The 25,679-nt window shown below is 41.9% G+C and overlaps 1 protein-coding gene across 12 annotated transcripts in view; it reads left to right on the top strand.

Annotated features, from left to right (window-relative positions):
- RAPGEF2 (Rap guanine nucleotide exchange factor 2) overlaps positions 1-25,679 on the top strand; it is a 391,597-nt gene that overhangs the window by 255,867 nt on the left and 110,051 nt on the right. The window contains exon 1 of one of the 12 annotated variants that reach the window (XM_089670392.1): positions 11,697-11,878. The exons of 9 other annotated variants lie outside the window; for them this stretch is intronic. Coding sequence is in view for 2 of the 3 variants with exons in the window: in XM_089670390.1 (XP_089526516.1) it covers positions 13,105-13,164 (60 nt within the window). In the remaining variant the exon portion in view is untranslated. Of the gene's footprint in view, positions 1-11,696; positions 11,879-11,925; positions 12,150-12,768; positions 13,165-25,679 lie in introns of those variants that run through there. 2 more of the 12 variants (XM_089670391.1, XM_089670390.1) reach the window with 2 other exon arrangements.

The following is a 25,679-nucleotide window of genomic DNA, read 5'->3' as shown; positions in this document are numbered from 1 at the left end:
CTTGAAAGATTCAGAAAACGACTCACCACTATCCTACAAATGGCAATGGGAAAGTGACCTTGCTTGCTCTCTCTCCCATACCCAAATTGACACCATCCTCTTACTCAAATGTCCAACAACCAAGAATCTGTTTATAAGCTACTAACTAGATGGCACAAAACTTTAGATCAGTGGTTTTTAACCTTTTTGGAGTCACAGACCCTTTTTAAGAATACCGTATATACTCGAGTATAAGCCGAGTTTTTCCAGCACATTTTTTGTGCTGAAAAACGGCCACCTCGGCTTATACTCGAGTCAACGTCAAGGGGGGCGCGTACAGGGGTGGGCAGAGGGCTGCTGTCTCTTACCTGGCTCCCACGATGATCCATCCAGGAAGCGCTGCTCCTTCCGTCACTCCGGCCACTCCCTCACTCCTGCCGCTCGGCTCCGCCTCCTCACCGGTGATTGGCCGCCAGAACTGTAGCTCAGGAAAGGTACACAGGCGGCCAATCACGGGTGAGGAGGCGGAGCCGAGCGGACCCGCGAAAATTGAGTGAGGGAAAAGCCGGTAAGTGTGCAGTGCAGAGGTGCTGCTGCAACCACATATGCTGGCTGCAGCAGCACCATACTGCAACAGGGGTCAGCAAGTGTCATTGGTGTCAGTGGGAGGAATAGTGCCGCATCATTGGTGTCACTGATACTAATGATGGGGCACTATTCCTCCCACTGACACCAACGATGGGGCACTATTCCTCCCACTGACACCAACGATGGGGCACTATTCCTCCCACTGACACCAACGATGGGGCACTATTCCTCCCACTGACACCAACGATGGGGCACTATTCCTCCCACTGACACCAACGATGGGGCACTATTCCTCCCACTGACACCAACGATGGGGCACTATTCCTCCCACTGACACCAACGATGGGGCACTATTCCTCCCACTGACACCAACGATGGGGCACTATTCCTCCCACTGACACCAACGATGGGGCACTATTCCTCCCACTGACACCAACGATGGGGCACTATTCCTCCCACTGACACCAACGATGGGGCACTATTCCTCCCACTGACACCAACGATGGGGCACTATTCCTCCCACTGACACCAACGATGGGGCACTATTCCTCCCACTGACACCAACGATGGGGCACTATTCCTCCCACTGACACCAACGATGGGGCACTATTCCTCCCACTGACACCAACGATGGGGCACTATTCCTCCCACTGACACCAACGATGGGGCACTATTCCTCCCACTGACACCAACGATGGGGCACTATTCCTCCCACTGATACTAATGATGGGGCTTATACTCGAGTCAATAGTTTTTCCCAGTTTTTTGTGGTAAAATTAGGTACCTTGGCTTATATTCGGGTCGGCTTATACTCGAGTATATACGATAGGTTTTTTTGTGGCACTGATGGCTCAATTAGGAGGGGTTTTATTTTAAGATAACACTTGTTTATTACATTGTTGGGACTTTTATGTCACTTTATTACTTTGTGGGATGGCACAAATTGTATACCTTTGTGTTTGTATTTATTTAACATGTGTTAATGATTATCATTTAATTTTTTAAAAGAAACCGCACAACACATTTTTTGCATATATTAATAGATATGTGAGCCCTCTTGCCATCAAAAACTGCAAAGACTGTCTTTTATCCATTTGCTAAATGCTGTAGGAGAGTGCATCCCAATACTATAGAAATACGCCCCTGTGCCCTCTGTTTTCTAGAATCAATTAAATTCTTTGTGTATGGAGGATCTTACATCCTTTACTCCATAACCAGGAAGAAATATTCTGAATAACCATGCCAACAAACCCCATAATACTACTCACTCTTATCTCACTATGCAACTAATCGCTGGTGAATCCTCACACCCAATTCCCCCCCCCCTCCTATACCTTGGCCTCACCATGGGAATCCCTTTCCCTTCTCTCCCCCCTTCCCCCCAGAGTCCCTCCACTACCCCCTCCTTGCTTTTCACCTTCTCCACAAAGTAAAATGAATTAAGGAGCACTAAAATGTCTTGAAGATATTTTTTCTTATAGGAAAAACTGTAAAAATGAACAGTTATGGGGCTGTTCTATCATTTTCAGTATATTTTCTACTTTTTGTTATAAAACATACCTAATATAATCAAATTACTTTATAAATTTAGGCCAAAAGGTATTTTACATGTCTTTAGAAAAACCAAGCTGAATTTTTGTGCATCTGATCGTGATCAAGATACTAATCCGTATAGACACTATATAAGTAATGGTGGTGGATAGCGACTTGTAGTGTGACTGTGATAGTATGGGGGGCAATCTGGCACTAACTGCACTGGTTGGGAAGGACACTAGCTCCCTTCCATGTTAGCCTATGTGTCCATGCACACTACATGGTTTTGATGCTGCAAACTCTTGTAGATGAAAAAAGATTTTTAAGCTTGCAGGTGTGCATATTGCAGTTGTAGTTAGTTGTTATTGGCAGATTTATCAGTAATAGTGTATATGTAGTCCAAAGACATGCTGGTAGGTTAATTGGCTTCTCTCTAAATTGGCCCTACTATGTGTATGTATGAATGTGAGTTAGGGACCTTAGATTGTACACCCCTTGAGGATTAGGGACTGATGTAAATGTACAATATATATGTAAAGTGCTGCGTAAATTGATGGCGCTATATAAGTACCTGAAATAAATAAATGATGTGTGCGGGGCAGTTACAGTGTATCTTGTACTGTTTTTATATAACAAATGACAAAAACCAACCACTGTACCAGCCACATAAAATGATTTACAACGTATTATACGTACATTTGAAAATTGTCCTGTTTTGTTGGCAGTTTTTTAGGGGGTGCAGTGACATTGGAGGACATTTTTTTTTTTTTTTTTTTTTTTTTTAGGTAGCCTGAAGCTTTGAATTTAGAATGGGGTCATGCAGTAAACGTACAGAAAACGGCCCCTACCCCCACCCTAGCAGTCAATTATCTACACTATAACCAGCCTCAGGTGATGTTCTCAGACAGGCAGTACAGACAGGAAACTGACCGTGTAGTTATTTAATTAGTAATGGTGACATTGTTCCTTGCAATGTGTATTTGTATCTGTCTGTTAAAGATTACTGAAATTATGTCGATGGATACTGAAACTGGTGTTGCCTCTTCCCTTTGCTGCACCATTGGGTTTGAAATCCTGTAATCTTTAGCAACCAAGAACATTTCTCTTAGTGGAAGATTATTGAAAAAGGTTTCATGATAATATAAAACTACCTTGTCTCGGTACTCTTTATGCATTTTTGGTAGAATATTTGTGAATGAAACATCCCTCTAATATGGCCAGGCAAAATATGCAGGTTGTCTGCAACCTAGAAGCTGGCACACTGTAGAAGGCATCACTGCTTCAGTGATCTAGTTTCTTGGTCCCATGCCGAGTAGCTGCCCTGTTGCATTGGGAACACAGGAGTTACCACTGAGCTACCAACCTCCTGTTTTCAGAATTCAAGAGGGCAGTTCCTTGGCACAGGACCAGGAAGCCAGTGGTGATCACTGCAGCAGTAGAGCCTTGGTTATTAGTGTGGCAGACTTGTTTTTGAAATTTCCAAAATTACATACCTCCCAACGTTATGAAATCCCAAAAAGGGACTCCTTTTAACATGAAGGAAAAGGACACACCTCTGCCATGCTCCAAAATATGTGACCACAAAATACTGATACACAAAAAATTATGTGTAAAACCCATAGTGCTTCTTTCACAATTGTTATTTTAAAAAAGCAGCATTTAAAAACAAAGAATGCAATAATTATGCCTGACTCCAGCCTTACTGTCTGCCTTGCACAGTTTTACAGACACTTCTCCTGTTCTGAAATTGCTAATTTATTTCACTGCACACTGTGAACTCCCCACATTGTGCATTTTAAGCTGCAGCAATGTAGATAAAGCCCACTTAATTTCCTGGCTGGAGGATATCCAGCATCATCTCGCTCTTTCCTCCCCATCTTTTCCGTCCCAGGCCCACTATTTTAATTAATTAGATTTCAGTTCAGTGTAGAATACTCAGCATTACATATAGGCGTTACAACTTCCTATTTAGAATACTATGTACAGCACACTACTGGCGCCTCTCACCATCCATGGTCTGCATGCAGTGCATAGAGAAGCACAAAGACCTAGAGATGATGTCACTGGGTTTAAAATAAGGTATGTAATGAAAACCAGGTTTTATTTCATTAACATGTTGCTGGGAGGGGTTGGGGAACAAAGAGTCAGGGAAAGAAAACTGATCTATGCACATAACGAAAAGAAGCCCAACTGAAGGAGGAATTTGGTTCCAAAAGACGAGCAGTCTCTCCAAGTGCTAGATAAGTGATGTAAAGCCCTATGCATTTCTTATTTCACCATACATTTTAAAGGATAAGTTCACCTTTTAGTAAAAAAATATTAAATGCACTTTTCTTTGCAGGTAAAAAAATGTGCATTTATTGTTTTTGTCTGCCGGAGCCTGTAAAGTATTGCACCAGCAATCAGAAGATCGCTGGTGCCATGCAGGTCTTCTGCAGATCTGTTAGTATATCTGCTTGCCCATATGGGATGTACGAGCAATCAGATATACTAACAGGAAGAATGAATGAACTACCATGGTGCTAGTGGTAGTTCATTGAGGACTACAAGCCAATAGCTGCAAAAGCTGTCAGGACTTGTAGTCTCTCATTCACAAAGGACCGTGAATGAGTGAGGTAGCCGGGAAGGCGGAGCCCTGCACAGCTGCCTTTTTAACAAACATTTGACAGGTTGGGGGGGGGTCATAGCTGTGAAAACGGGCGGGTCTGATCCATACATGTTACACCCTTGTTATGGGTAGCATTTTACGAAAGGTGAACTTATCCTTTAATACATTTATCCCATAGCTCCCTCCTTTTGCTCATTTGGAACCAAATTCCTCTTTCAGTTCCTCTGTCACTATTCTTCCCATGTGGTGACACTGATGCCTCCCTCCTTCACTCTTTTGCATAGAAGAGTCAAATATTGAGTCTGCTTTTGAGGAGACTTACCAGCCATCTGAAAAATGTATCTTCAAAATAACAAGCATCTCTTATTGCTGGAGACAGCTATTATCACCTTCTTGTAGATCAGAAAAAGCCAAGTTTATACTTACAATTGGCAGCATTCATTTTTATTATTTAGTCATTTAGCCAGCCTAAGTATGAATGTTGATTTAAAGGAGAAGTACAGCTAAAGCTCTTTTGGCTGTACTTCTGTGGATCACAGGGGTGCAGTTTGTTCTGCACTCCTATGACCCGGCTTAAGCTGACAGTGGGCTAAATCCCACTGTCGGCTGACATCACGCAGCTGGTCAAGGCTGGAGAAAGATCCCGACTTTAAAGTCGGGATCCATCCCAGAGTCTGGAGCGGCACCTGGCTTAGCCCCTCAGCAAGCCCCTGAGAGCCTGAGCCAGCCGCTCCCTTACCCTCCCATGGCCCAGCGCTCCAGTGAGTGCTGGGGAGGCTGAGTCAGACAGCAGTGACTGACAGTCACGGCTCTATGCTCAGAGAGGCTGTAAGAGATCAGCGGTCATGTGATCACTGAGTTCTCATACTTAGAGCTGGCGATGGACAGATGCTGCATCCACCTAGGTAAGTATAACTGGGGAAAAAATAGAAACCCTTACTTCTCTTTCAACCACATGCCGCCCATGTCCAAAGTATTGTTTTTTTTCCTCAAAATTGTCAGCCTTTTTTTTTATAGCGCAAAAAATAAAAACCGCACAGGCGATCAAATACCACCAAAAGAAAGCTCAATTTCTGGGGAAAAAAAGGGTGTAAATTTCATTTCTGTACCATATTGCATGACCGCGCAATTGTCCGTTAAACTAGCGCAGCGCTGTATAGCAAAAAAATGGCGTAAATTGCAGTATCTATACCATAGTTTGTAGACGCTATAACTTTCACACAAAGCAATCAATATAAACTTATTGGGATTTTTTTTTTTACCAAAAACATGGAGCAGAATACATTTTGGCCTAAATTTATAACCAACTTTGCGTTTACTATATATTTTTTTATAGCTGAAAGTAAAAAATATTGTTTTTCTTCAAAATTTTTGGCCTTTTTTTGTTTATAGCATGAAAAATAAAAAGTGCACAGGTGATCAAATACCACCAAAAGAAAGCTCTATTTGTGTGAAAAAAAGGACATAAATTTCGTTTCAGTGCAGCATTGCATGACAGCGCATTTATCAGTTGAATTAGTGCAGCGCCGAGTAGTAAAAGGAGGCCTGGTCATTAAGGGGGGTAAATCCTCAGGAGCTCAAGTGGTTAAAGCATTAAACTTTGGACTATTATGTTTCTGTCTTGAACCTGGACACAACGATAACTATATTCTTGTTAGTTTGGTCTTTGGTTGTATACTATGGAAGAGGCTCTAACTCAACAGGAAAACTTTGCGTACATTTTTTACAATTAAAATGTGTGGAAGGAAACAGATTTCCGGCACCAGCAGATTGTTTTGTGTGAGCCACCACCCTGCCTTTTCCTCATGCTTACCTACAGCTGGGCACGGGTTTCATGTGTTTTACTAGTTTAACATCTGTGTGTTGTAAATATTAAAACTGGCTGTTTATATGCACTATAGGACGGCTACATGTCTATCATATACTCCTTCAGTGTATGGTTTCAGGGCAATAATTAGCACTGCAGTTTATCTTAAAACAGGGGTCACTGTTTTCTTTGTTTTCAGAAAGTCAGTCCTTGCAACAAATTGCTAATCCTATCTTGGAAGCACTGTTCACAGCTCAACTCATATTAGCTGAGGCTCCCATCCAGCAATGGAAGCTTCCACAGCTAAAGCCCTGGAAGTGGTATTAATTCTGAGAATAACTGGCATAAAATTGGTGTGCTTGCTTAGAACCCTGTTTCCAGGGTGGACAGAGGCACACTTTAGCATTTTATTGGAGGTTATAATAGATCAAATCTATCATGGAAGTTTACAGTTTTGTATTCTGTAGCATACCCTAACACAACTCTTTGGCAGACCTATAGCTAGGGATGCACCAATATCGATACTGAGTATTTTCATGAGTACTTGTGAAAATACTACCAATACCTTGCTTAACCGATACTTTGCAGTGCAATTTGCGTTAATGGATGCAAATTACACCACAAAGATTAGCATGCGATTTGAACAGGAATGTGATTCCTGTCCAAATAGAATGCGGTTTCCCCAAAGCTCCTGTGTGAACCCAGGCTTGTCATAGCCCGAGTTCACACAGGAGCGGTGTGGGAAACCTCCCTGCACCAATCCCATGCTGAGTGTCAGTGGTAGGAGAGGAGAGAAAGCGGCGGGGATTTCAAATCCCCGCTGCTTTCTTTCCTCTCTTTGCAGCGATGACAGTTTGGGCTAGACAGCATCTGATTGGTCTGCTGCTAACCAATCAGATGCTGCCTAGCCCAAATGGTCATCACTGCAACCTACTGTCATCGCTGCTCCTACCACTGACACTCAGCATTTGGATGTCTGTGAGGAGGTTTCCTCCTTTGTTAACTTGGGCTATGACAAGCATGGGTTTGCACAGGAGCAATGGGGAAGACGCATGCGATTGGGACAGGAATCACATGCTATTCTTTGCATTGCAATTTGCGTCCATTAACGCAAATCACATCGTAAAGTATCTGTACTCAATATCGCCGAGTACTTGACTGAAAGGAGCGGTACTCGCCGATTAAGAAAAAAAACAAAAAAAACATTACCGGTGCATCCTTAACCCTGCCCTGTGTGCTAGCTAGTTTCAAGAGAAAGTGTAATTTCAACCAGTGAACACAATGGCCTGCAATTTACTTTTAGGTACAAATATGGTGTCATGGAAGACAAAATAATTGCAACTATAAGTCCTCATGCACACTGGATATTTTTAAAGCTGCTGTTTTTGGCTTTTGGCATTTTTTGTTTCTACAGCCAGTAAACTCCCGACCATGTTATCCTGTGTGTCCAAGCACACATAGACTGTAATAAGCTTTTTTTGGCAGGGTCATTTTTTGGCTGGAAAAAACCCCAGAACTAGTGGGTTTCTGGAGGAATTTTTTAACTGTAAAAACGCTCTAATGCTGAAAAATGTGGCAAAAAGTGGTAAAACGCAGCAAACCAATGTTTTTGAACTTTTTTTTTTAGCAAAAAAATAAAAATAATTTCGGTAATAAACATGGCTAAACACTAATGCAAAAACGCTAAACGTTGAAAAAGTCACGTTTTAAACGTGACTTTACACAGCCAACGTTACCAGCGTTATTAAAACACCCAGTGTGCATGGAGCCTGAAACTGGACTTGTTTTATGGGGGTACCTTTACGCCAAATTGTACATAAATGTTTAGTACAAGTGCTGAGAGATTGGATCATTATTTTAGACAGAACATGCACAGTTTGAAAACTATGGTTTACTATGTTAGTTTTTGGTGAGGTCCTTTATGAGCTTGGTAGGAACACAGCTTGGCAGTCATTCCAGCAGAAACTGAGGTGATTCCATCATATTCAGACTGCATAGGTTGGTTTATCACTAAAGTGTGCTTTGTGTAGAACTTTCCCCGGTTCTCATTACTGGCTGTGCAGAGTAGCTGTTCTCATCCTATGCATTTGCCCCTATCTGCTGTTACATTAGCTGTGTTCAGGAGAAAGAATAAAAATAAATAGCATAATGTACTGTATATACTCGAGTATAAGCCGACCTGAATATAAGCCGAGGTACCTAATTTTACCACAAAAAACTGGGAAAAACTATTGACTCGAGTATAAGCCGAGGGTGGGAACACCAGTGGGAAGAATCGTGCCTCATCATTGGTGTCAGTGGGAGGAATAGTGCCCCATCATTGGTGTCAGTGGGAGGAATAGTGCCCCATCATTGGTATCAGTGGGAGGAATAGTGCCCCATCATTGGTATCAGTGGGAGGAATAGTGCCCCATCATTGGTATCAGTGGGAGGAATAGTGCCCCATCATTGGTGTCAGTGGGAGGAATAGTGCCCCATCATTGGTGTCAGTGGGAGGAATAGTGCCCCATCATTGGTATCAGTGGGAGGAATAGCGCCCCATCATTGGTGTCAGTGGGAGGAATAGCGCCCCATCATTGGTGTCAGTGGGAGGAATAGCGCCCCATCATTGGTGTCAGTGGGAGGAATAGCGCCCCATCATTGGTGTCAGTGGGAGGAATAGCGCCCCATCATTGGTGTCAGTGGGAGGAATAGTGCCCCATCATTGGTATCAGTGGCAGGAATAGTGCCCCATCATTAGTATCAGTGGGGGGAATAGCACCCCATTATTGGTGTCAGTGGAATAGTGCCCCATCTTTGGTGTCAGTGGGAGGAATAGTGTCCCATCATTGGTGTCAGTGGGAGGAATAGTGTCCCAACATTGGTGTCAGTGGGAGGAATAGTATCCCATCATTGGTGTCAGTGGGGGGGAGGAAAAGTGCCCCATCATTGGTGTCAGTGGGGGGGAGGAATAGTATCCCATGATTGGTGTCAGTGGGGGGTGGAATACTGCTCCATGATTGGTGTCAGTGGGGGGTGGAATAGTGCCCCATCATTGGTGTCAGTGGGGGGGGGGGGAGGAATAGTGCCCAATCGTTGGTGTCAGTGGGGGGGAGGAAAAGTGCCCCATCGTTGGTGTCAGTGGGAGGAATAATGCCCCATCATTGGTATCAGTGACACCAATGACGGGGCACTATTCCTCCCACTGACACTTGCTGACCCCTGTTCCAGTATGGTGCTGCTGCATGTGGTTGCAGCAGCACCTAAGCACGGCACACTTACCTGCATCTCCTTCACTCGATTTTCGCGGGGCCGCTCAGCTCCGCCTCCTCGCCGGTGATTGGCCGCCTGTGTGCCTTTCCTGAGCTACAGTTCTGGCGGCCAATCACCGGTGAGAAGGCGGAGCCGAGCAGCCGCACGAACATCCAGTGGATGTACCGAATGAAGGAGCAGCCGCGCTTCCTATACCGGATCGTCGTGGGACCGGAGCCAGGTAAGAGACAGCAGCCCCCTGCAGACGTTGACTCGAGTATAAGTCGAGGGGGGCGTTTTTCAGCACAAAAAATGTGCTGAAAAACTCGGCTTATACTCGAGTATATACAGTAGCTCTTTTGGATTAGGAAAGTGAAAAAAAGTCCATAGTATTGCTTTTGCCCACTTAGCATCTAAACATATTCTAAGTTCTTTCCTCTCTAACGGGTTATAGAATGAGAACGGACATTTAATTGGTCTTATTAAATTATATGTAAGCAATGAACTTTTATTTACTCCCTTCTCCCAGTTCTGGGACTGGGGGACCCAAAAGATATCCCTTGCAGTGGTGCTGCACCCAAACTGCAAGGATTAATTGCTTATTTAAGTCTAGAAACATATTAAAGAAGATCTGCTTACCCAATCCTCTACAGCTAGATCGGTCCCTGCAGTGTCTTCTCCCCCATGCATCAACAGGTAAGGTTCTGACATCACCAAGAGTGATGCAGGATCCATAGCCCTGAATTGGGCAAAATGACACAGAGACAATCTATCACCAGAGTGTGATAGAGGGCCATCTGCTGGGGGAGTGGAGGATCAGGTAAGTTAAATGGACTTTCCCTTAGACTAGCAGTTAACCCTTGCAGTGTTTTGTTATTTCTGTTCAGTAAGTGCAAAATATTAACTGTTGATCCTGCCAGAAATATTGTGAGCTGCAAATGTCCTGCACTCTCAGCCTGTGTTATCAGTTAATGGTCTTTCCAGTTTTGTCTATGAACTACAGAACACTTTCCCCTATGTTATGGAGATGAGTTTTGGGAAGTTTTCAGTGATACTAATTGATCTGGTGTGACAGCATAGTCTGGTGAGAGAATATTATCATCATATATGAGTAAATGTCTTATTGGCAGGATCATCAGATGAAATTTAAAGTAAAAAGAAAAAAAATAGCACAGATGCGCCCCACCTAAGGACTGGAAATATAGATGACATTTTTGGTTTTGAGTTTAGTTGTACTCTTTGCTTTCAGTTGATTGTTGTTACCGGTATCGCAAGTAGAGGTTTAAATGCTTCCATGGGCATGGTGTTCATGGAAGTAATCCAAAAACCTAGTTGTCACTTTCAGATCTGCATGTCCTCTAATATCTACATAAAGTGTGGTTTGTCCTTGGTGCACACCTTAAAAATTAACTGCTAGCAAGTTCTTTGCATTTAGAGCCCTGTTTTCAGGCTTGTTTTATGGGGCATCTCCAGAGCCTATAAAAGCTCCAACATTACAAGGATGTAGGTGGAAGGACATTAAAAGCGGTGGCACTATGCTTTCATGCTTGGTGGCAGAATCCTAATTAATAAGGAGGGCCCATGTTAAGCTCTGTTACCGTATTACATTGCACAGCTTCCGTCTCTTGTACAATTTTCCCATGTGCTGCCATTGACAGCCCAAATAAAATGCCACACTGCCATGCAGTACTGTTGCTGCTGAATATTAAATGGAGGTTTTTTTTATTTTGTGAGTCTGTGGGAGTGAGTCAGATGTGAAGTCAGCAAGGTAAGAGCTGTTTAACCTTTTCCCTGCTGAAGGGCATTCCTAGCTGTTGCAGGGCATAGTGATGTGGTCTTCCTAGACTGTGCCAATGCAGTGTCAGAGCATGGGTGTGCCACACTTGTATGTGGAGGAGGAGGTGGGGGATTATTATCAGGGAGCACCTTTTTGGATGATTTGTCATTTGGTTCTGCTTATTACTTTGACTTCATTGGACTGATTAGGAGCCAGTATTCTCTGGAATCCCACCCTCTAAAAGCTGCTATAGCACCGACCGAAGGCTGCCTCTGTCTTGTCCATTTTTACTACCTTAAACGACTGAAAGAGTTAAGAACGTGAGGGGGCGATCCTGGAGGAATGCGCCTTTCATGTGAGTTGAATATTTCAGAATATGAGCAGCGAAGACACTAAGGGGAGAATTCTGCTTACAGTTACATCACTAGCCTTGCACATCATCTGTGCCTGTGCAGGTTAGCAGAACATACTGCAGTCACTTGTTTTTTTCGGCAGGAAGCAGCAATGCCGATCCCTTCCTAAGAGGAATTTATTTCTTATTTAGAAAAGGAAGCCTTCTCGCTACCCAGGAAATGGCTTTCCTTGTGCGTTGCTATGCCAACTGCCTGCAGCCATGGTCCCACAAAGTAAGCACAATAATGTAATTATATTGGCGTATTACATTCTGACTCTGGGTATTAGAGAGGAGGGGGGCTTGTATTTGTGTGTTTGTGCATTACCGTAATGCTAGTGTGCTTTGGGGTTAGAGATATGCTTGTTGGATGCAAGGGGGGACAGTCATGGTATAGCGCAATGTCCGTTAGTGTCGCCCAGCTATGATTAATTGGGAAAACTTGGGGTAGCTGAGCATAGCAGAGAGCACTGGTCACTGATCACACTGCATCTTTAGCATCCAGGGAGGAGCTGCCTGGAGCCCCCCTCCCATCCACACATACATACATTCTCCTCTACCACATCATTGTATGTCTGTGCATGTCAGATTGAAAGGGCGAGTATCTGTAAAACCTGCATTTCCAAATGAAGCCGGAATCCTGTGTTTGCAATGCTTGGCTGCTCACTGAGGGCTGGCTTCTACTCTGACTAATCCAATACAATATTAAGCCTTTTTGGAAAGGACTCTGTGGGCGGTCAGCCATTTTAGTTTTTTTTTTTTTTCCCTTCTCCCTTCACCCCTCACCCCCACCACTTCCAATCCACCCCCTCTCCTCCTCCTCCTCCTCCTCCTCCACTTCTCTTTTTCTTTTCCTCCTATTCTTCAGTTTCAGCTATGGTCTTGCTTCTCTAAAAGAATGCTGGATGGATAAGATTTCATTAGTCACTTTGCATACAGAGATGCTGGGTCTCCCAGCATTGTAAAACATGGAGACAGATGCTGCTGTGAGGACTGCTACACTGCATTCAGAGCTGAGCGATTTTCCACTGCTGCCTGGCACGTTCTCCCTTTCTCTGCCTCGGATGATTTTAAGATTGTCCTCCTTGCCTGCCTGTGTCTTCTTCTGCATGTCTGTGGATGTGATTGCCGCTGCTCTTCAGAAATTCACACACCATGTTTAAATTCATCCTAGCCTCTTTTACCTCATTATGAAACCTCTTGCATTCTCATCTAGCCATGGAATTATGGGCCAGCAGGAGAAACACTATGTAAGTATTTGATGTTTGGCATGTGGCATTTCATAAATAAATATGGTTATTTGTCTGTGCTTTGTGTGGAATGAAAGTTATTGTGAAAAGTGCTCAGCAGAATGAAATTTCCGTCATTTCTTTTGTAATTTATGACGCTATACTCTGAAACTCGGATTTACAATAGCAGGCTGCAAATGACAGCAGCTGGTACATGTTGATTGTGAGCCTCTACTTAATTTCAAGCATTTCCTTTTCTGTTTCCTTAGCAACAGAGTATCCCAAATGTCTTAATTTTCATAGTAATTTAAAAGGAGTTATGTTCTAATCAGCAGAAGAACAGTATGTATTTACATACATTTGTTAAGAATTTTGTATGCTCTTGTGCCATTCGATTTTGTGCATATATTCCATGCAAATTTGTGTTTCTATATTTATCACATTTGTAATTGTAAGTTGCACATTTGTAGTTCGTCACAAATTGAAGTTTTAATGAAAAACATTGTGCCTTCACCAAGGGTGATAATTACAGGTTTCTATGGTGATGGCAATAAAATTGCATAGCTTGAGTAGATATGGTACCTACAGCATGCATCCTATCTTTCTCCCAAAGCATGAGCATATATTTAATTCTGCTTCATTTAACTGTTTAATTTCTAGCTAGGTTAGATAATACCCCTGGTGGCGTTTAACCTCTGCTGAGATAACTGTATAATATGGGGTGGTTTAATCTTTGATTTAGTGGGGTTTTTTTTCTGGTCTTTGGTACAACAAGGGTTAAGTAGATTGTTCTCTTGCGTTATAATTGATCCCATGAGTCAGCTCCACTTTTGTCACACAGTAATCCCCATGTTTGTTCGAAATGCGTACATAGGCAGAACACCAAAACTACTTTTGAGCTAAAATAAGTGAAACTGGATTGGCCGAAAAGTAGCGGGCCTCTGAGCCCTACACTGTTCATAGTCCGTTGCCCAGCTTGTAATTTTGGTGTTGTCTTGGCATACATAAATGAAATAGATCTGCATTAGGAATGCAGTAATTGGCATGGCGCATCATGTGGTTGTCGTGTGGTCACGTTTCCCTGGCTGTGTAGTGGGTCAGGGAGGGATAACAGAATATGAAGATAAACTGGTGAATGCTGTGGGCTGGGGCACAAACAGTGGCATGTGGTGTTTTGATTTGAATGTTTTCCCCATCCAGCAGCACTCTTGTGACACTGGTGGCTGTCTTGCCTCAATACAATACAGGTCATTAAATCAAAAGATCTGCTTTCACACGTCTCCTTTAAAGCGGGTGTGATTGTTGAGGATATGAACAGTGTTTTCAGGCAAGCTGATCCGGTCACATGACTGCTGTAATGCAGCATTGCAGAGAACTTCTTTTTAAATGTGGTTTTGTCACATAATGATTTTTGGAAGTAACTTGCATAGGTAGTAACTATTTGGAAAATTAACTATTTGGAAAGTTAGAACGGTTTTGTTTTTTTTCAAACTTCTGTTACATAAAATCTTTTTTTTTTTTTCTACAAATGTTTACAGGCATTTTATAAATACATTTGTAATCCATGCATATCATGTGTACTCTTTTGTCTGTTATATACACAAGGTAATAGACTCATTTCACAACCTTTGCTTGGTTGCCTTGAGGAAAGACATTCATGATTGGAAATGTTGAGAAGGTACCTTAGTTGAGGATTATGCAGGCCATAGACGGGTCGTTTATTGGCCGAATTTTCATCCGCACGAAAAAATGGCTGATATTCACGCCATTAGTGGGGCCAGCCCGTCGGCTGTTTTTTGCGGATCTTCTCGCTTATTTTTATCGGCCATGCTGGAAAATCCACGAAAAACTACCGTTTTTCGTGGACATTGGTGGCAGCATCGGCAACAACACCGACTGATTTTTCGTTTATAGGCCGACAATTCAGCCAATAAACGGCCCGTCTATGGCCAGCCTTATCCGCAATTTAAAAATATAATCTGTCCTGTTTGTTCATTAACAAGCAGAACAGTACACAACCAACATGGAAATCTGCCTTAGAAATCCTAATTCTTATTCTGAATGTCATGATGTATCTATACATTTGTGTTCCATACACTTGCTCTCTTTAAGTGTTTATTTGGGAAACTAAAACAAATTGTGTTCGTTTTTGGGTATGAGGCATTGTTTCCGGCATTTAATATAGAACCTATTAAATCTAGAGAAAAGATGATGGTTAAGTGTCCAGGCAATGGTCTCTCTTTACTATGAGAGGTCTGTGCAGAGTGCAGTGACCCACAACAGCCAGTTAGAAACCATATTCATTAGTCTGCTCAGTCTAAGCTGCTGAAAGATGAATAGTGATTGGTCACTGGTTCTATTTTCTCAGTGTTTCTATAAGAGTGCTACTTTCTTCTATATATTGTAATAAAGTTCATTGAAAGAAGACAACTGTCCAAGCATGTAGCAAGTTATTTACCACAGTTGATCAACAAGTGTTTAATTTTAGTTCCTTTTTTTTTTTTAAACACACATAAAAGCTTTTAAGATACTACTTGCTTTTCTAGGAAAAGGTTTGTCTTTTTTTTGTATGTACATCAACATAACAATTGGAGCAGTGTATACATATATTTTTCTAGGCTTTCAAATAGACATATATATTTGAATCTTTTAATAGGTGATAACAAAACACTTACTGTGTTTGTATGTGCCTGTCAGTAGTCAATTAACAAGTCCTCCCACCAACAATATGACACAATTCAGTTTCTTTGAATTAAGTCTAAGTAATTGCTTGTGATCCTTCAAAACATTTGGTCACACTGAAGTACTGACTCTATATTGTATGGTGTATATATGATACATACATTGCAGCTGGTTCGGAGGTGTGATGTCCTTATGTCTGTTACCATCAGATGATAGTACCATGTTGTTAGCATTTAATTAGAAAATATTACCATTTGGTTTTTTACAGCTCTGTTGTTGGAGATAACTAGAGTAGCTGACATTCAGCTATCTGTAGAACTCGGGTTGCTTAGCAACATATTAATGTTTCGGTACCTACCACAAAGCCATGTTGAGAATAAGATGACGAGAATTAAATGGTAGTCGACGTAACTGACACAAAGCTGACTTCGGGTGCTGGTTTTAACTATTCTGGTCTCAAAATATATTTTTTTAAAATGTTAACTTCTATAAGGGTGCTTAGCAGCTCAGAGAATGACTGAGCCCTGCTACTTCTCTCTGCATTTAGAAAGCTTTGATTTGGCTGCTGTAATTTGGAGTTCAAGTTTGTTGAACTCTTTGAACGTTACTTTGGCCATGTAGGTTAATGCCTGTAAGCTAATCTGGTCCACTGTGCAGTGGGCTAAATGCAGAGAGCCGAGCATCAGTTGAGTCCCAGGTATTCCTTGAGTGCATGCAAATTTGGACAGGAAGATCTTCTAGAATAATACCATGAATTATCACATTGCACACGGTAGAACTGGTGTTGTAGAATCTAAATTCTAGTCCTGGGTAATGCATTATGTTTTTTTTCCCCCTATCCTCTCTTGGTTTTCCACTATCTACAATACATTGAGAGGAAACCCACATCTCAAAGGGTTCAGTAGATTCAGAGATATATCATTATTATAATACAGGATTTATATAGTGCCAACAGTTTGCTCAGCGCTTTACAATATAACGGGAGACAATACAGCAACAATACAGTTCAATACACCCCACCCTACATTCCTCATACTGAGGCTCCCCCCACACTCCGCACCTTTGACCTTACTACCATCGAGGAAGTCTCCAAGATCCTCTCTGATGCCCGCCTCACCACCTGCCCCCTCGACCCTATCCCCTCACAACTCCTACGACCTCCTTCCCCCTCCATCGTACGCTCCCTCACCCACATCTTCAATCTCTCCCTCTCCTCCGGCACTTTCCCCTCCCCTCTGAAACATGCACACATCACCCCCATACTTAAAAAGCCCTCCCTGGACCCCAATGACCCGAACAACCTCAGACCCATCTCCTTGCTCCCATTTACATCTAAACTCCTCGAGCGCCTAGTCTACACCCGCCTATGCTCTCACCTCAACGGCAACAACCTCCTCGATCCCCTACAGTCCGGCTTCCGTCCCCTACACTCCACCGAAACTGCCTTACTCAAACTCTCCAACGACCTGCTAACCGCCAAAGCTAATGGCCACTATTCAGTGCTCCTACTCCTTGACCTCTCTGCTGCCTTCGACACAGTCGACCACCCCCTCCTCCTCAAAAAACTACACTCCCTCGGCCTCAGAGATTCTGCTCTCTCCTGGCTCTCATCCTACCTGTCACAACGCTCCTTCAGCGTTACCTATAATGCTACCTCCTCCCCCTCACTCCCCCTCTCTGTTGGGGTCCCTCAAGGCTCTGTCCTCGGGCCCCTTCTCTTCTCCATCTATACCTCCTCCCTTGGCCAACTCATACACTCTCACGGCTTCAACTACCACCTCTATGCCGACGACACACAAATCTATCTCTCAACTATTGGCGCTTTATAAATACTGTATAATAATAATAATAATACAAGAGGGAAAGGAGGGCCCTGCTCCTTGGAGCTTACAATCTAGGAGGGAGGGGCTAGTGGTACAAAAGGTAGTAACTGTGGGGGATGTACTAGTTGGAAGAGTAGAAGATTCCATTATTAGCTGAGAGCAGGATAGGCTTCCCTGAAGAGAGAGGTTTTCAGAGATCGCCTAAAAGTGAGCAGAACAGGCGATAGTCTGATACATTGGGGTAGAGAGTTCCAGAGGATAGGGGAAGCTCTGGAAAAGTCCTGGAGACGAGCATGGGAGGAGGAGACAAGGGAGCTAGAGAGCAGGAGGTCTTGCGAGGAGCAGATAGTACGGTTTGGGTGATATTTAGAGACAAGATTGTTGATGTAATTTGGGGCAGAGTTATAAATGGCTTTATACCTTATTAATGTTTTGAATTTTATCCGTTGGGCAATGGGAAGCCAGTGGAGTGATTGGCAGAAAAGGGTGGCAGATACAAAACGGTTACCAAGTCTGGCAGCAGCATTCATGATAGACTGAAGAGGGGATAGCCTGCGATGAGGTAGGCCAATGAGGAGGGAGTTACAATAGTCAAGGCGAGAGATAACAAAGGAGTGAATAAGTTGCTTAGTGGTTTCCGAGGTTAGGAACGGCGTATCTTGGAGATGTTGAGGAGGTGAAGTCTACAAGATTTGGACAGTGATTGGATTTGGGGGTGAAAGGACAGATGGGAGTATAGGAGTACACCTAATACCCTGGCATGAGGGGAGGGACTGATGACTGTGTTATTGATCGGGCTGGGGGGAATACTAAGAGCTCAGTTTTGGAAAGATTGAGTTTTAGGAAGTGGAGTGACGTCCATGCCGATATGTCACTTAGCAGGTTAGTAATGCGAGAGGAGACTGAAGGGGTGAAGTGAGGGTTAGAAAGATAGATTTGTGTGTCATCAGCATAGATATGGTACTTAAAGCCATGGGAGTTTATCAAGTGACCAAGGGAGGAGGTGTAGATGGAGAAGAGAAGGGGTCCAAGGACAGATCCTTGAGGGACCCCTACAGAAAGATGGAGTGAAGAGGAAGAGGCAGCGTTATAGGTAACACTGAAGGAGCGCTGCGATAGATAGGAGAAGAATCAGGAGAGAACAGAGTCTCTGAGACCAAGAGAGTGGAGTTTTTTGAGGAGGAGGGGATGGCCAACCGTATCAAAAGCCGCAGAGAGGTCAAGTAGTAAAAGTACGGAGTAGTGGCCATTGGTTTTAGCAGTTAGTAGATCATTAGTGAGTTTTAGTAGGGCAGTTTCAGTGGAGTGTAGTAAGCGAAAGCCAGACTGTAGAGGGTCAGTAAGGTTGTTGTCGGTGAGGTGGGAGGTGATATAGGCAAAGTGATACGCAGGTTCTTACTTTTCTTGTACAATCTGAGCTTGGATTTGCTTACTCCAGCTAATTTAACTTCCTTGTTTACTTAATGTGAAAATCAGCCATATTTTTCAATATCTGAAAGCATGAGGAAGGTAGTGGGGCTGGCTGTCAATGCTAAGCTTGATTTTTATAGGAAAAAGTGATGTTACATCATCTGAGCTAAATGTGCTTTAGTCCTTTTAAAAGAAGTTGCAAGTACAGAAAAGTACCCATTGATCTATCAGAAGTATGCTTTTTGTGTATTCCCCTTAAAAAAAAAAAAAAAAAAGGACTCTCTATTCTGGTAGACATTGCACTGTCCATTTCAATATCATCCTGCTCCAGATCCCTCAGTGCAGCTTTCTTGAACCTCCAGTTAGGGAGCACTTACTGTGTAGCATGTCATAATGGACAGCACAGTGTTCGGCGGCTGACAGTTGGCTATAAGGAAGGAAAAGGCAATAGCAGGGGGGTGGCTTGCCATCCTTGAATGGTGCCTTACAGTATTTTGGTTCAGGACTTACCCTGAACCTGGAAATTGGCTCTAGCAAGCAACGTTATTCATTAAGAGGCATAATTTATTGCAATTTTTCACGTTGGTAAGACTAGGTATGCAGAGGACACAGGACAGCTCTGAGTTTTCTTTGCATGATCAACAGTTTTTTTCTGCATTCATCAAACAGGTATATCACAGTGCTTCCAATGGTATATTTAACAGACCAAAAGGGATCAATAGGGACGTTAATTATTAGGGTTTACACTTCCTAACATCTGAGTTACCAGACTGGTAACACAAGTGACACCCATGTTACTGACTATATGAATGTATTTCACATAAATCTATTTTTCATGTACATTGTCAAATGTACAAAGTTTTTCTTAACGGACGGAAGGTTGAACTCTCAGTAGGATTTTCGTTACGTGCACGGGCATGTACCCATTTGTGGGCATGTACCTATTCGCCTACTCTTCTCTCCATGACTGTGGTGTCCAAGACAGGACAGAGACAGAAATCTCTCCAAGTGAGACACAGATTTATATAAAAAAACAGATTTTATCCATTCATGATTCTGTGCAGATAAAAAAAAGAAAAGATTAAAGGATAACCTCACCTTTTTAGAAAAACAAAATAAATGCACATATTTTTGTAGGAAAAAATGTGCATTTATTATTTTTTTCTGATGAGCCTGTAGAGCATTGCACCTGTATTCAGTAGATTGTAATGTCAGACTCATGCAAACACTGTCTCCAGCTTGCCTGCCTGTATCTCCTTAGAGGCAGACAGTTACAAAGCAGGAAGCAGTGTCAATGAACTACAGGGGCGCTTATCAGCACCCTCATAGTTCATTGAGAATTGCAAGCCATCTACCACGCTGGCAGATGGGACATGTAGTTCATTCATTAACAGATTGCTGTCAATGAATGACCTGATTGTGTCAGTGGAGCCCTGCAAAACCACCCCATTTTTGAAAAGTGACAGCGGGAGCAGGGAGAAGGTCCTCCCACCTGCTGTCTTGTTAGGGGAGGGGGGGTGCAGGGAGGACAGACCTGGAATATGTTACACATTACAACCTAATTATTGGTGCAATGTGTAAAATACTCTGAAAGGTGTCTCTGTCCTTAAGGCTGGAGGTCAACTTTAAGGTGCCTGTAGACATCAGAGAATGTCCACCTGATACTCTTGTTTATATACCAGGGAATACTGTACCTGTAGATTCTATCCAAGTGTGCCCAAAATCTTCTCTCTGAGCTTTTTCTCAGAAATAGCTGATTTTCCATGCTCGATATCTATGGTTTACTCAAGTGAGACAGGAGAATAAGGACTGAGTGCTCCTCCCCCACTTTCCATAGAAATAAACATGGATGTTCTTGTAATACAATCATACAGAGAATATAAAAAGTCTACACACCCCTGTTAAAATGTCAGATTTCTGTGATGTAAAAAATGAGACAAAGAAAAATAATTTCAGAACTTTTTCCACCTTTTAATGTGACCTCTTAACGGTACAACTCAATTGAAAAACAAAATTAAATCTTTTGAGGGGGGATGTAAACCTAAAAAACTAAAATAATGTGGTTACATAAGTGTGTACACCCTCTTATAACTGGGGATGTAGCTGTGTTCACAATTAAGCAATCACATTGAAAATAATGTTGGAGTACACACCTTTCATCATATAAAGTGCCTCTGATTAATCCCAAATAAAGTTCAGCTGTTCTAGTAGGTCTCTCCTGACATTTTCTAAGTTGCATCCTACAGCAAAAGCCATGGTCCGCAGAGAGCTATCAAAGCATCAGAGGGATCTCATTATTAAAAGGTATCTTTCAGGAGAAGGGTACAAAAGAATTTCCAAGGCATTAGATATACCATGAAACACAGTGAAGACAGTCATCATCGAGTGGAGAAAATATGACGCAACAGTGACATTACCAAGAACTCGACGTCCCTCCAAAATGGATGAAAAGACCAAAAAGAAAACCGATATGGGAGGCTGCCAAGAGGCCTTCAGCAACGTATAAGGGGCTGCATGAATATCTGGCAAGTATTGGCTGTGTAGTACATGTGACAACAATCTCCAAGCCCAGCTAAATTTTGCAAAAACACATCTGAAGCCTCAAAAGCATGTGGGAAATTGTATGGTCTGATGAAACCAAGGTTGAACTTTTTGGCCATAATTCCAAAAGATATGTTTGGCGCAAAAACAACACTGCACTTCACCAAAAGAACACCATACCCACAGTAAAAAATGGTGGTGGCAGCATCATGCATTGGGGCTGTTTTTCTTTAGCTTAAACTGGGGCCTTAGTCAAGGTAGAGGGAATTATGAACAGTTCCAAATACCAGTCAATATTGGCACAAAACCTTCAGGCATTCTGCTAGAATGCTGAACATGAAGAGGAACTTCATCGTTCAGCATGACAACGACCCAAAGCATACATCCAAATCAACAAAGAAATGGCTTCACCAGAAGAAGATGAAAGTTTTGGAATGGCCCAGCCAGAGCCCAGATCTGAATCCAATCAAAAATCTGTGGGGTGATCTGAAGAGGGCTGTGCACAGGAGATGCCCTCGCAATATGACAGATTTGGAGTGTTTTTGCCAGGAAGAGTGGGCAAATATTGCCAAGTCAAGATGTGCCATGCTGATAGACTCATACCCAAAAAGACTGAGTGCTGTAATCAAATCAAAAGGTGTTTCAACAAAGTTTTAGTTTAAGGGTGTGCACACTTATGCAACCATATTATTTTAGTTTTTTTATTTTTACTTCCCTCCACCTAAAAGATTTCAGTTTGTTGTTCAACTGAGTTGTGCAGTTTATAGGTTATATTAAAGGTGGAAAACGTTCTGAAATTAGTTATTTGTCTCATTTTTTTTACATCACAGAAACTTGACATTTTAACAGGGGTGTGTAGACCTTTTATAACCACTGTACATGTTTGCGACATGATCATTTAGTATCCAAATTATGCATAGCTCAGAGGCCATTGTAATGTTTGTTGGGAGCTGCAGGGCACGAACCTAAGAACCTTTGCTCATGGGTCAGATCTCTTGCACTTGTTCCATTGTCCAAGTTGACCTGTAAAGACATTGTTTACATGCCGTAATATAGCAAAAATGGATTACATATGACTTTTCTTGCATCATTTTAATCGAAAAGGAAGGTTTTAATCTTCTTATGTGGGTGCATCTTAAATAAATAATATATTTTTTTCCCATTTCCAATGTTTGTTCTGTCTACGCTGACATGCTTAGCCAAATACCATTTAGCCGACATATTAAGGTATTATGGAGAGTGAACAATGCAAATGATAGAGTTTGCTCATATTAGCTTGATTCTCAAGAGCATTTGATCAAGGGACGGGAACTTTACAGATTCTAATGTATTTATAGACCTTGTGCCAAGCTGTGAATTATAATATATCAAGGCTCCCATAAATTACCTTTTATATCCCTATGATTACATGGAAGCAGACTTTATTTTGGTTTGTCAATATACAGATGTACATGAAGGTCAGAGAGATTTATTATTTACTATCATTTTTTTTTCAGTTTATTTAGTACTAGTTATTGTGAAGTGATTTGTCGTTCTCTTTTGTGAAAGGTTCTTGGGGGACCCAGTGCTATAAATCCAGTAGACATCGCACAGTGTTCAGTGGATTTCTGGCTGTGTAACCTCTGCGGACTTGTGAAAACCACATTCAGGATAATTTACTCAGGCTTTTACTTTTTGAAGAGTTAAGCTTAAAATATTTGGGAAAAAAAAAAATCATTGTTTCTTACTTTTCTCCCAGGGATACACTGTATGCTTCATCTATTCTGACTTTTTTTTTTTTATCATATCATACATTAACTCCCTGTTCACTGGAAAGAGATATGTTTTGCAGTAAATGGATGAAGTGAGATAATGAAGAGGATCAGTTAATAGAGGGAAACCTAGAAATAGTTTCAGCAGTGGGCAGGTATTCTTATTTTAAAGCAATAGGATAAGAGAAGGTAGGTGCTTATCCCATTACCTACAAAAGTTTAACCAATAAAAATAACAAGCCTTTTTAGATTTGCACACCCTAAGTAATTTGCAAATCTTACTTGGTTGATAAAAGGGTTTCAGAAAAAAGATGTAATATTTATGTCAAAGAAACATTTGCGTAGCCATGGTGGTCTGTAAGCACAAGTTTGTGTGATTAGAATTTGTTGCAGACATTGGTTCTCGTTAAAGTAGAAGATAAGAGACATCTCATCATATACGGCTTTTCCAGAGGCGTCCATATGGTGATAGGTTCTCAGCAAAATTAGGTTTTAATGGCCTTGTATGGGACAGTATACTCCACTGCTCAGTTGCTGCACACTTGGATGTTGTTTTAGGTGAGATGAAAGATTCATCAAATATGTGACTGCATCTCTCCACTTGCGCTGACATCTTCTGATGATTGGTGCTTAATACAATCCATGGTCACATTTGTTACAAATTAGACCATCTGAAATTTGCCGAAGAGGGGCAGGGTGGCCTTTATGGGTTCAGTTCGTAGGTAGTATGGTGAACCCTGAACATAGTGCTGAAACTTATTGAAGTCTATGAAAGCTGCATTTTATGATTTTCCATGGCTATTTTCCAAGGCTAATTTGAAAGCTTTTGTGGGAGAAAAAAAAAAAAAAAAGCTCAGATAACTGGTCATTATCATGTTGAACGAGTGCCAATAAGATTTTTTGGGAAAATACCATTCAGTGAGGAAAGGGCGCTTTAATGTATAAGAGGCAATAAGGCTGGAATTCTTTCATTTTGTGATGGTAGTACATCTGAAGTCGTCAAGGTTGCAGGGCAACATGGTCTGTTCAGCATGTGGGAGGGTCATAACAATTGATGCTGAATCTGCATGGCTGGACAGTGTGAATGAGGATGGATTTTACATTGTGGGACATTGTTTACTTTTTTTCTTTTAAATGGAATTTTTGTTAAAGGACTTTTTCACAGTGTCCGTGTCCATCTTTTACGTTATTCTGGGAAAGAGCAATAAGAGGTACTCGTGTACCTCATATACCATCCCCTAGTGGATTGGAAATCTTATTATAAAGAGGTCTTCCAGATTCAGGTAAGGGAGTTGAAAGGCATGTGGCCTGGTATGGTACAGAAAGAGGGGGTCTGTGTGCTTGATCTCCCCTCTACCCCCCTCTCTCTTTCTGGCCATCCAGGCTGCATGCCTGGATAAGGGTCTGGTATGAATTTTAAGGGGGACTTCACACCATTTTTTTTTTAAAATTAAAGGGACATTTGCAGTTTTTAAAAAAAATGCTGGGGGGGGGGGCGGCAGCGTTTCTATTAAGAATTAATACCAGGCCAGTTTGGCAGTTTGCTAAACTTCCAGTCTGCAAGGTTCGGGTGGAAAGCCCATCCCTACTGGCCCAGTCTTTGTGCATAGTGAACTTTAGCCCTTCATTTAATCTTTTAGAATAGTATAACAGGCATTTGGGACCAACAGGCTGATAATTTATAGTGGAATAAACATAACCATTACTAAAAGTGTTACAACTTTTGTGTATTCAGTTTATAGAAAATGAATCGCCATGGTTTAAGATTAGCTGCCTACACAAAAGGAATAATAATTAAATATCATAATCTCCCAGCAATACCCTGCTCACATAGCTTTCAGAGACTCTACCATGTCAAAATATAAGTAATTCAAAGTTTGTCTTTTAATGTAGATTTCTTTATGTTGTATCCAACAGTAAAGCAAAGCTGTGGTGTTTCCTGTGATGTCTGTGTGTAACACAGGCCATGACATTTATTGCATTCTTAAATAGAACCTGTCAAGACCGTTATATACGCGAGACCATCTCCTCTGTCTTAGATATTTTTGGAGCAAAGAATATGCAGAAACTAAAGCTAGATACTGATTGTAAGTTTGAAGCGGCATTGAAATATGACTCTGAAGGTCACAGGTCATCTATTTACATGTAAGAGAATTTGTGTCTATTGTATTGCTTTCTTTTTGTGAAGATGCGAACCAGAGCAGTCTGTGGTCCTACTTGTTAAACCTCTGTTACCATATGGGAACTTTAAAGTGTTTGCAAAGGTGTTTTTTTCTTCTTCTAAATAATACTTAAAAAAACCGTGTTATAGTTACCATCTCTGTACAAT

This window comes from Staurois parvus, unplaced genomic scaffold (genome assembly GCF_062004578.1).
Source record: "Staurois parvus isolate SC_StPar_1 unplaced genomic scaffold, SC_StPar_1.0 ptg000090l, whole genome shotgun sequence".
Taxonomy (NCBI): domain Eukaryota; kingdom Metazoa; phylum Chordata; class Amphibia; order Anura; family Ranidae; genus Staurois; species Staurois parvus.
This window is presented reverse-complemented; position numbering and strand designations above follow the sequence as displayed.